At 37.0% G+C, this 12,498-nt stretch overlaps 1 protein-coding gene across 3 annotated transcripts in view; it reads left to right on the top strand.

Annotated features, from left to right (window-relative positions):
• The first annotated feature begins 1,949 nt into the window (after positions 1 to 1,949).
• Positions 1,950 to 12,498, top strand: part of Crot (carnitine O-octanoyltransferase) — a 41,524-nt gene continuing 30,975 nt past the window's right edge. The window contains exons 1-5 of one of the 3 annotated variants that reach the window (XM_027956113.2): positions 1,950 to 2,013; positions 5,592 to 5,727; positions 8,693 to 8,817; positions 10,333 to 10,514; positions 10,677 to 10,801. In XM_027956113.2, coding sequence (XP_027811914.1) covers positions 5,613 to 5,727; positions 8,693 to 8,817; positions 10,333 to 10,514; positions 10,677 to 10,801 — 547 coding nt within the window. In that variant the 5' untranslated portion in view covers positions 1,950 to 2,013; positions 5,592 to 5,612. Of the gene's footprint in view, positions 2,018 to 2,206; positions 2,226 to 5,591; positions 5,728 to 8,692; positions 8,818 to 10,332; positions 10,515 to 10,676; positions 10,802 to 12,498 lie in introns of those variants that run through there. The other 2 variants (XM_027956112.2, XM_071612149.1) reach the window with 2 other exon arrangements.

The following is a 12,498-nucleotide window of genomic DNA, read 5'->3' as shown; positions in this document are numbered from 1 at the left end:
TATGAGAAAGAGATACATAGGAATAAAAAGAAAGATTTCTATGGCAACTTTAAAATGTTATAAACATCACTGGTACCACCTCATGCTTTCCTCCAGAAAAACATTTTGATTCATAGTTGTTTTTTAATCTTGGGACTACTTCCTATCAGATACTTCAAATGCCTGAAGTATCTTCTCACTAACCAATGTCTCCCAAAATCTAAGAAATAATTTTTAAAAAAGTTCAAATTTAACCTGAGTACAACATAATTTGAAATCTGCCATTAAGGTAAATATCATAAATTTTGAAGAAAAACACAAATTGTTTAAATATATCATCAGTTTTTGTGGTTATTGATACACCTGTTCATCAGCATATTTTTAAAAGATTATCTTTTTCCCCCTACACACTCAAATCTATATTTCACTCATTTCCTTCAGTTTCACAATCTTTTCTTTTTCCACAAACCCAGGAATCTTTACAGAAACATCTTGTGCCCACTAAAATATCAAGACTAGGAAAAATAGAGTTAGGCTAAGAGACCCTATATTCTATGCCACCAGCAGGCATTAAATATGCATAAACTTAAAGAGGTGCCGGAAATTCACTACAAAGAAAAAGTACAATGAAGGTTTTCGAGTAGTTTTCTTATTATTCAGTTTAAAAACTGTACCTTATAAGCCCATTTTAATATAATCCAGAATACAACAATTATATATTATGAGAAAAAAAGTTCTTCATAACTTCAGAAATTTTTACAACAAATTCACCATCCTTTAATGATAACCTTTTTGGCTAGATGTTTCAGAATTCAGAAGTAAGATTCCTTAAAAGTTAAGACTACTACTTACTATGCAACACCTCCAAACACGTTAATATTTCTGTAGGAAACTTATGAATACTCACACCATAATTTTCAGTTATGATCTATTCAGGTCAAACTTTACTACTAAATGAGTTTGGAAAGACAAATTAGGGATCAGGGCCTGTAATAGTGTTAATTTCAAATCTTGTTCTTTTTATACTGTATTTGATATCTAGTTCAGAGCACAAGTAAATTTGTGGCCTTTTCCTTTCCAAAAACGAGTGGGGAGAAAAAAAAATAAAACAAATAAGTAAGATTAAAAATTAAACAGTATATTTTATTTGGGGAGGGAAATGTAAAGTGGATTAACCTATGAAACTACATTAACCACCTCTTCAGCTAGAATTTGTCCAGCTCTGTTCTGGTTAAAAATTCCATTTCTTGGCACGATAATAGAAACATCAGATAAGCCCCAAGTTTGCCCTGTGAACATCCCTGGTGCCTTCAAGGACGTTGAAAAGTGCAGCAGGGCCAGGAAACCGGGATGGTATAGTCTTGCAGCTTGGACAAACTTCAGCCTCAGAGATGAAGGGAAAGAGGCCAAGGAGAGATCTGTGTGGTCACCGTGCTCTTGCCAGAACACAGGGCGGACAACGAAATTCCTTTCTAAAACCCTGGTCTGAGTTCTTTGCTTGGGTGATGCAAAAAGCATCGCCCTGGGAAAAGGGAGGAGAGCAACGGGGCGCGCAAGAAAAAGAGTGAGGGAAACTGGGCGCGGCGTCAAGCAGAAGCCGGTGTAAACAGGTTTGAGCCATCAGTTTCAGTGTCTTCCATGAGGCTGAGTCCTTCCGTGGGCGGAGAGCGATTCCCCAGATAACTCGGGGCGTCGGGGCATCGAACTCCCACAGCATTGGGCAGGTCACCGAGGCTGCGCGGACTTCGGGAGCTAGTTCCGTGCGAGACAAGTCTTTCCCAGGACCGCAGCCCAGAATCTTACCCGAGGCCTAGAACGCTCGAGGCAGGCGGGGCCGAGTCCCTGCACGGCGCAGGCCCAGTGGGTCCCCCGCTTCATGCACTGGGCGGGGCCGTGGAGGCCTTCTGTCCAATCCCGTTCCCCGGCGCGCGCGGGGCGGGACCCTCTTGGCTTTGCGTCCAATTCCCGCTCCTCTGCGGCGCACAGCGAGTAGAGCGGCGCAGCTGTCGGGAGCGGAACCCAGGGCGAGGCTCGGTCGGTGAGGATGGCTGGGAGGCCTGCGGAGCCACCACTCCCTCCCTCTCCTAGTCCGGCAGCTCAGGGGCGGGGGAAAGTTGAGTCGTTTAGGACAAAGTTAGGTCGCCTTGAACTGCAGAGGTGCTGGGGGTCAGCGGGGGTGTGGTGTCCTCCTGCATCTCGCCTGTCGGCGTCTGAAGCGGTACCCCTGAGGCTGGGCCACTGAGCTGGTCCGTCGTGGTGCTTGCTTGGATTTCTGTGACTTGGTGTCTTCTTGAGTGTGCAGAGCTGCCCTTGGGTTGGTGGGAGGAGTCTCTAAGTTTTCCTTGCCCTCTGCTGCTGCTCTGACCTCCTGTGGTCCTGTGACGGGCTGCTGGCACAGATAGGGGCACCGGAAGGTATCTTGAGTCTCGGTGGACCCATCTAATGGAAGGTGCAGTTTCCCGAAACCTAGTTGATTTTATAGAAATTTAATCCTCTGCAGCAGACAGACAAACTTTCTGCGTGAGTTTGCAGCGGTTCACAAAAAGTTGAGTCTTGGAGTCTCCCTTCTCCTCCTAGATTGTCTGTCTGCCCTCCACCTTCTTTCACCAGCTTTTGTTAATTTATCTGAAGATTTTGTTAAGTTTGTTTCTTCCTTCCCATAGTCACAAACTTAATTCAAATGCCCGTGGTCTCAAAACAAATTGTTGCAACTGGTAGGCTTAAAAAGTTCATGTTGGTATACTGGTATGTGACAGTCCTGGTTCTCTAAAATCCAGCAACGTCATTTTCGTAGTGCTATTCAAATTATATTATTTAGCTTAATCTTTGTGATTGGGAATTCAAGATCACTCTTTAAAGAAAGAATCTGATAATTCATATTATTGTTACCTGTTGGTGAGTTAAGCACTGTAGTGAGTTTGAAATTAGTACTCTTGTTCCCAGTTTCCTAGAATCTATTAAGTAGCAGGGAGGTGTACAGAGAATATCTTCTCTGCATGTGTTTCTCTGCATCTTCTCTGTAATAGTTTCCTATTGTTGCAATAACAAATTACAACACACTGAACAATTAAAACATCATAAATACAGCTTCTGTAGATCTGAAAGACTTCAGTGAATTTAGCTGGGTGTTCTGCATAGAAACTGTACAGAGTTGAAATCAAGGTTTCTGCAGGTCTGAGTTCTTTTCTGAGGCTGTTGGGGAGAATCCACTTCCAGATTCATTCATGTTGTTGGCAGAATTGATTTCCACTGTGCTTATAGTACTGAGGACTCCATTTCCTTACTGTCTGTCAGCCCTATGTATCCCCCTTGAGGCCACCTACATCTTCAAAGTCAGCGCCAGGATCTCTGCTTCAGAGGACTCAAGTGATCAGATTAGGTCCACCTGAACAGTATCCCTGTTTTATGGTCAGATGTTCTGTAGATGATAACCAAATTACAGTTACAGAAATAGTGATCCCATATTCACAGGTCTGGAGATTAGAAGGGCTGAAATTTGAGGTCATTTAGAGAAATTCTGCATATGGTTATTTCCAGCTGAATTGGTGGCTGGCCTTGAATTTGTGATCCTCCTGCCTCAGCCTCCTGAGTAGTTGGAATTACAGTGTTGCACTGTGCAGCTGGACCCAGCTTCAGCTGGATTATTTTTATAATGTACTTTTTCGGGCATTTAAAATACAGTCTATGATAAGGAAATTCGTTAAAGTTATTTGCCTCAGAGCACATGGCTAGAAGGTGGCTTATTCTATTTGGACCCAGATCTACATTTTTCATTAGGTTCAGAGCCTTTTTGGGTGCTCAGAACAATGTGTAACTGAAGTCATTAGAAAAGAAGAATGAGAGGAACTATTAGATCTTTGTTATACTTCACTTTCAAATTATCTCTTTATATTAATGGTATAGATAGCTCTTCTCCATAAAAAAACAAAACAATACCCAAGATATGGCATGAATAAAACAAAAGTCGTGAGATTTTTGTTGTTGGTTTGAGAGCTATGTTGCCTGGCTGGCTTTGAATTCCTCCGCTAAAGCAAACCATTTGCTTCAGCCTCCTGAGTAGCTGGGACTACAGGCATGTGCCACCATGCCCAGCATTTTTTTTTTTTTTTTTTTGATACATCTAGAGATAGGAGTCCATGCTAATAGGGTGCTTCTGACAACCTCAGCAAATGGCTTCCATTAATGGGTCCAAGGCGTTGTTCTAGTTGACATTCCCTGATGGGCAGTGAGGAGGAAACATGAAAGAACACATGCAGTCCTTTTTAGGGTTATGACTTGGAGATAACATATATCACAAGGCCACACTGAGCTCCATGGGAGAATAGGAGAAATATAACTGGGTGGCTGTATGCCCAGCTAAAACTCAGGATTCAAAGGGGAAAGGATGTTGACTGAAAAAAAATTTCTGCTGTGCCTTTGTTTTTGATACTATTTAATTTTGTGACATCTAAGTGGAATATTTGTTTTGCTTTGCTGTTTATTTGAAAGGATAGAAAATTCTTATTCAATATTAATACTCCTGTTTTCTCAGTTACTATTTTAATATGTAATTTATATATAAAGTCTTCTTTGAGAAATGTTATTTTTAAATTTAGCACTTGTATGTAGACCTTATTCATATTTTTGGTTTAGTTTGATTTATATGATGAAAATTAATACATGTGTGGAAGACATTCAAGATTGCTTTGGAATATTTGAAACCATTCTGAGTAGGCCTTACACCATCTTCACAACTTACAGCAGTTTGTCATATGATTTATTTATTTATTTTTTGTATTCTGTAATTCTATAGTTGAGCAACTCTTCCACACCCCTTCATGTGCTCCTCAAAGTTCTCTTTTTCAGCACATAAGCCTTTTCTAAACATCAAACCCCATCCACCCATCAATACTTTCTACACACTTCCTCACCCGCTACCATGCTTCCAATCCTGTACAGGGGAAATTTGCAGTCTAATAGATCTGGGTTACAGTTCTAGGCATAATCTCTTAGGCTGATTACTAAATCTCTCTGTGTATTATTTTTTCATATGTTAAAATTGCAGAGAATGTCACTTTTCAGAGATAAGAAGATTAGGGAGATGATACACGTTTTCATATCTGATTAGGCTTTCCCCAAAGAGGACTCCTCTTATTTCTTTTCTTTAAAAAAAATTTTTTTTAGTTGTAGTTGGACATAATCTTTATTTATTTATTTTTATGTGGTGCTGAGGATCGAACCCAGCACCTTGCATGTGCTAGGTGAGTGCTCTACCGCTGAGCCATAGTCCCAGCCCCAACTCCTCCTATTTCTTGCCTAGAGGACATAAACCAGTGTTTTGGGAACTGAATGGGGAGAGGGTACAAGGAGGTTCAAAATTCAAGGAGTATACTTTTTTCTTTTTTTGGTGGTGATGGAGATTGAACCCAGGACTTTACATATGCAAAGCAATACCTGGCACATACTGCAATACTTTTTGACTTTCTTTATCTGACAAGCTTGTAAATTCCACAGAGTGGGATCAAGTCTTAGATACAGTCTGACCCTGAAATATTGGTTAAATGAATTGGGCCTAGCATATATAAGAATATTTATGAGATTGAATTTGTGAGTGCTGTCTCTTTTTTCTTTAGGTTTCCTATTGTGACTATATCATGGAAAATCAACTGGCTAAATCAATCGAAGAACGAACATTTCAGTACCAGGATTCTCTTCCATCACTGCCTGTTCCTTCACTTGAAGAATCATTAAAAAAATACCTTGAATCAGGTATGTTTATAATCTTTTTTTTTTTTTTATGAGCAAGACTAATTTTTTTTTTTAATTTTTTATTGTTGGTTGTTCAAAACATTACAAATTTCTTGATATATCATATTTCACACTTTGATTCAAGTGGGTTATGAACTCCCATTTTTGCCCCATATACAGATTGCAGAATTACATCAGTTACACATCCATTGATTTACATATTGCCATACTAGTGTCTGTTGTGTTATGCTGCCTTTCCTATCCTCTACTATCGCCCCTCCCCTCCCCTCCCCTCCCCTCTTCTCTCTCTACCCCCTCTACTGTCATTCATTTCTCCCCCTTGTATTATTTTTCCCTTTCCCCTCACTTCCTCTTGTATGTACTTTTGTATAACCCTGAGGGTCTCCTTCCATTTCCATGCAATTTCCCCTTCTCTCTCCCTTTCCCTCCCACCTCTCATCCCTGTTTAATGTTAATCTTCTTCTCCTGCTCTTCGTCCCTACTCTGTTCTTAGTTACTCTCCTTATATCAAAGAAGACATTTGGCATTTGTTTTTTAGGGATTGGCTAGCTTCACTTAGCATAATCTGCTCTAATGCCATCCATTTCCCTGCAAATTCTATGATTTTGTCATTTTTTAATGCAGAGTAATACTCCATTGTGTATAAATGCCACATTTTTTTATCCATTCGTCTATTGAAGGGCATCTAGGTTGGTTCCACAGTCTTGCTATTGTGAATTGTGCTGTTATGAACATCGATGTAGCAGTGTCCCTGTAGCATGCTCTTTTTAGGTCTTTAGGGAATAGACCGAGAAGGGGAATAGCTGGGTCAAATGGTGGCTCCATTCCCAGCTTTCCAAGAAATCTCCATACTGCTTTCCAAATTGGCTGCACCAATTTGCAGTCCCACCAGCAATGTACAAATGTACCCTTTTCCCCACATCCTCGCCAGCACTTGTTGTTGTTTGACTTCATAATGGCTGCCAATCTTACTGGAGTGAGATGGTATCTTAGGGTGGTTTTGATTTGCATTTCTCTGACAGCTAGAGATGGTGAGCATTTTTTCATGTACTTGTTGATTGACTGTATGTCCTCCTCTGAGAAGTGTCTGTTCAGGTCCTTGGCCCATTTGTTGATTGGGTTGTTTGTTCTCTTATTGTCTAATTTTTTGAGTTCTTTGTATACTCTGGATATTAGGGCTCTATCTGAAGTGTGAGGAGTAAAGATTTGTTCCCAGTGTGTAGGCTCCCTATTTACCTCTCTTATTGTTTCTTTTGCTGAGAAAAAACTTTTTAGTTTGAGTAAGTCCCATTTGTTGATTCTAGTTATTAACTTTTGTGCTATGGGTGTCCTATTGAGGAATTTGGAGCCCACCGTATGTAGATCGTAGCCAACTTTTTCTTCTATCAGACGGCGTGTCTCTGATTTGATATCAAGCTCCTTGATCCATTTTGAATTAACTTTTGTGCATGGTGAGAGAAAGGGATTCAGTTTCATTTTGTTGCATATGGATTTCCAGTTTTCCCAGCACCATTTGTTGAAGATGCTATCCTTCTTCCATTGCATGCTTTTAGCCCCTTTATCAAATATAAGATAGTTGTAGTTTTGTGGATTGGTTTCTGTGTCCTCTATTCTGTACCATTGGTCCACCCGCCTGTTTTGGTACCAGTACCATGCTGTTTTTGTTACTATTGCTATGTAGTATAGTTTGAAGTCTGGTATCACTATACCGCCTGATTCACACTTCCTGCTTAGCATTGTTTTTGCTATTCTGGGTCTTTTATTTTTCCATATGAATTTCATGATTGCTTTCTCTATTTCTATAAGAAATGCCATTGGGATTTTGATTGGCATTGCATTAAACCTATAGAGAACTTTTGGTAATATCGCCATTTTGATGATGTTAGTTCTGCCTATCCATGAACAGAGTATATTTTTCCATCTTCTAAGATCTTCTTCTATTTCTCTCTTTAGGGTTCTGTAGTTTTCATTGTATAAATCTTTCACCTCTTTTGTTAGGTTGATTCCCAAGTATTTTATTTTTTTTGAAGATATTGTGAATGGAGTGGTTGTCCTCATTTCCATTTCAGAGCTTTTGTCGCTGATATACAGGAAAAAATTTCTTTATCCCTCACCTACTTTCATCTGAAAATTCTAATTTCTTATTTTTTAAAAAATTTCATTTATGGGCTGGGATTGTGGCTCAGTGGTAGATCCCTCGCCTAGCGTGTGTGAGGCCCTGGATTCGATCCTCAGCACCACATAAAAATAAAATAAAGATATTGTGTCCAACTACAACTAAAATATAAATTTTTTTTTAAATTTATTTATTATTATTCCACTTTTGATTATTGACTTATATTCTCTCTGAATCAACTTATTTAAGTTGGCTTTAGCAGTTTGCCTGATAAGATTTCAGAGGCAAAAATCAAACAGAAAGAAGATATTAATGTCTCATGATCTCTAATTAACTTTATAGCTTTATTTCAGAACATTTGGTTTTCATGGAATATTTCCCTTAGTCATGAGGCACTCTAAACTGCTCTGGGTAGGATTTATACTTATACATACATACATACATTTTGTATTACATATATTAATGATCAAGGCTCCAATGTGAACATTAATGGAAAGATGCTTTAATTTCTCCAATTTGTGGTTAAGTACGATTTACTTTCAACTGGACTAATAACTAGATGATAGTCCCACCTCATAATTTTAACTATCATCTAGAATGATTTTAAAATAATTTCAGAAAATTGTTATTAGAGTACATAATATCTCTCATTGTAATTTTTGCAGTATTTTGCATTGTTGCTTTTTAGCCATTTTCATTTTGTCAACTCTTATTATAATTTATTGTACTGCAGTGTTAATACTGTATTTTACATATGTAGTATGTACTAATTACATATGTGTATGTAGTGATTCAGGTAATTTGGTGGTACTTGAGGTCTAAATGCCTTAATCACATTTTTCTTTATAGTAAAGCCATTTGCAAATGAAGAAGAATATAAGAAAACTGAAGAAATAGTCCGAATATTTCAAAATGGAGTTGGAGAAAAATTGCATCAGAAATTACTTGAAAGGGCAAAAGGAAAAAGAAATTGGGTATTTATTTTAGTATGTTTATAATGAATAATGATGATCTTTGAAGAAGGAAATTTGAAAATGGGTATAACTTTTGTTTTTAAATTATTGTTGTATAATCCTTGCAGTCATTGTTATCATTATGATTGTCCAAAGGAATGTAAATCGTTTAACTGGGGAGTTTTGAGTGTTATGAGTGGTCCCCTATCTTATGTGAGAACTTGTTAAAGATGCAGATTTTCTGGAAACAGTGATTCTGATTCAGTATATGTGGAAAGGGGCCCAGAAATCCTTATTTGAGCAACTATTCCATGCCGTTCTGATAACAGGCTATCTATAGGCCATGCTTGAGAAAAAACATTTTTTCCAGGTAACTATAGCCTGAAAACTTCCTGAAAAGGACTAAAATAGACATGTTACATAAGTGGCATAGACATATTTAAACACTTCATGGGAGAAAAGGAGAAGAGAACAGTTATGAATATTTTTTATTTCAGTGAGGTATATTGAGGGAAGAGTTTCTATTGAGGGCCTCAATAATTTTCCACAAGGAATCTTTGACTTCTTTCACTTATCTACTTCACTTCTTTAATATATGAAATAAAGGATGAGTTTGTCAGTTTTGAGCCTTGGATTTTTTTAATTAAAGTGAGATGAAGGTAAAGAAGTTGTTCTGCCAGTTCCTTTTTTTGTAGGCCTTTTTCTGAAGTACTAATTATAGTTTATAACATCAGTTTCTTTAAAAAGAAATAACAATTTAATAAGATCTGCTTATGCATGAAATTCAATTGCATATTATGAAAGAAGGACACACAGAATTTTCTATGACAAATCTAAATTAATTTTAAGCGTACTGAAAAGTGGGGTGTTTTTTTTTTTTTTTTTTTTGATACTGGGGATTGAACTCATCACTGGGCCACATCCCCAGCCGTTTTTTGTATCATATTTAGAGACAAGGTCTCAGTTGCTTAGCGCCTCACCGTTGCTGAAGCTGGCTTTGAACTGGTGATCCTCTTGTCTTAGCCTTCGGAGTCACTGGGATTACAGGCGTGGGCCACCGCACCCGGCCTGAAAGTGTTTTTTAAATTTATGACTTAATATCTATTTTTGTTTAGAAATGGAAAATTTAAATTTCCTAATAACTGTTATCATTTGGTGAGGATTTAGTAATATTCATTATACCTCAGGTACTCTGAGGAAACAACTAAGTGCTTGGTTCGATACTGTGATTTCAACATGATAGTCCCTCTGAAGGTGCCTTTTCTATGCTTTCTTGTTTCATGTTTTTGATAATGTGTTTAAACAAATAATATTTTGGATCTTATAAGTCCAAAAAAAATGATCATAGTAGCATTTTTCAATATCTATGATGATTTCAACAACAACAACAAAAACCATGTTTTAAAGTGGTATAGAATAAATAAAGAACAATGTAGCTTTTTCTTTCTTTTCTTTTTTGTGTGTGGGGGGGGTGTCAGCGATTCCACATTTGAGTACTATGAAAAACATTAGGCTGATAATTTTAATTTCTTTTAGCTTGAAGAATGGTGGCTGAATGTTGTTTACCTGGATGTTCGTATACCATCACAGCTAAATGTCAACTTTGTTGGTCCTTCTGCCCATTTTGAACACTATTGGCCTCCAAAGGAAGGCACTCAGTTAGAAAGAGGAAGTATAATCCTTTGGCATAACTTGAACTACTGGCAGCTAATAAGAAAGTAAGGATACTTATATGAATTTAGTAACAAATGTACCTCAAACATCAATTGGCAAAATGTTGAAAATTTTTATTTGGGGAATAATAAATACTACAGTTGTGATGGTTTGATTTATAAGTTTAATAATGGCTTCTTGATCAAAATACTTTTTTTTTTAAATAGAGAAAAACTGCCTGTTCATAAAGTTGGAAATACTCCTCTAGATATGAATCAATTTCGAATGCTATTTTCTACCTGCAAAGTTCCAGGAATTACTAGAGATTCAATTATAAACTATTTTAGGACTGGTAAGTAAAAACACAGGTACTTTTTTTTTTGGTAAAAGCATTGGGATATTGATAATTTTGTTGTGATTTCTACTGTGACACTGGAACCCACAGTTTTGAAAAATGTTTCTTATTGGTCTTTGACAAATCAAAGGCTTTCCATGAACCTTGTCTTTGATTTGTTCTGATTAGTTTGAATGTAATATAAGGGAATTAATTTTCTAAACTGTCATGCATGATTGAATATAAACCTGATGCTTTTGTTGCATCATTTGAGAATTTAAAATATTTAATTGAAGAACAAAGTTATGAATGAGTATTAAGGAAGTCATGGAGCATAGGAAGGTTTCTGTATACCTCTTTTTGTACCCTCATTCCTTATCTGAATTGTCTTGAATGTTTGATTGTATGTGCCCATGATGTTCTAGTTTCCTTTGTGAATATACTCTTCCCTCCCCTGCCCCTTTAACTGTTACCTGGAATCATGCTTCTTGGAGGCACACAGGTTCAGATTGATTCATCAAAATTTTGTTTTTACTGTCATTTGATGGCAATTTCTTCTTGGTGTTCTAGCATATCTTCAAATGGAAAATTCTTTTGTGGCAACTGCTGTCTTCTAGTTACTTTAGGAATTTTTATGTTTTATTGCTTTAATGACTGTTTATAATTATAGTAGAGTATAATTATGAATGGACTTTTTTCATAAAGTTTTAAGAGTAAACTTTTATAGTTAGTTGCACTCATAATATGAAGGTTTAAGTTTCCTTTTGTATAGAACTCACCTCCTCTTTGAAAATCTTTCTAGATATTTGAGATGCTTAATGTGCTCAAGCCTCCACACATTTACCTTGGATGTTGCAAGTAAAAGAATTAACAGGAAAGATTAGGAAAGTGGGTTTATTTATGGTACTTAGTTACATAGTGGAAAAGGTGAACAGATGAAAACTGATGTAAGAATAATAACCAGTAAAGAAAGAAAATATACATATCAGTTAAGAAATTGAGATCAGTGACCTGTTTTTGAATTTGGTCTTTGTTACTTAGTAGGCATGTCTTTAAATAAGGTAACTCTTTTGAGTTAATGTGTGTCAAATGGGGATTCATTAGCTTAATAATGTGTCTCAATGCAGTGTTTTAAGCTATCATGATTGTTATATTCTTGGACTTATAGCTATGTAAAGAGGTGAAGATAGGTAAAGCAAAGGTAATAAGTTAATGTGAAAATATGTCAGACAGTTAATGGTAAATAATGTACAGAAAATTCAAATAAAATGAATCACTGTGTAATTGTTTAGATTAGGTAGTCAAGGAAGGTTTCTCTGAGGATCTGAATGATGATGAATCAGCATGTTTTTTCACTTTTTCTTTAATTTTTGTTTTTAACTTTTTGTTAAAAATGCTATAGGTGGGAATAAACTTGGTGTGTTCTAAGGGTATTAAGGATAGAGCAGAGCAGGCAAGAGAGGGGCAGATTCAAAAGGGAACTAGAGGCTAGTTCATCTAGTACTTTATAAACCAAGATAAAAAGGTTTTGACTTTTATTTGAAATGTAAATAGAAACTTTTTCTTTCTTTTGGTGAAACTGGGGATTTAAACCAATAGCATTCTATCACTGAGCTTCTCTTTTTATTTTAGTTTGAGACAGAGTTTCACTAAGTTTCCCAGGCTGGCTTCAAACTTGTGATCCTCCTTCCTCAGCCTCCCACTGTGGTATGTGC

The sequence above is a fragment of the Marmota flaviventris genome, chromosome 1 (genome assembly GCF_047511675.1).
Source record: "Marmota flaviventris isolate mMarFla1 chromosome 1, mMarFla1.hap1, whole genome shotgun sequence".
Classification (NCBI taxonomy): domain Eukaryota; kingdom Metazoa; phylum Chordata; class Mammalia; order Rodentia; family Sciuridae; genus Marmota; species Marmota flaviventris.
The sequence above is the reverse complement of the archived record's forward strand: the minus strand, read 5'-3'. Positions and strand labels throughout refer to the sequence as shown.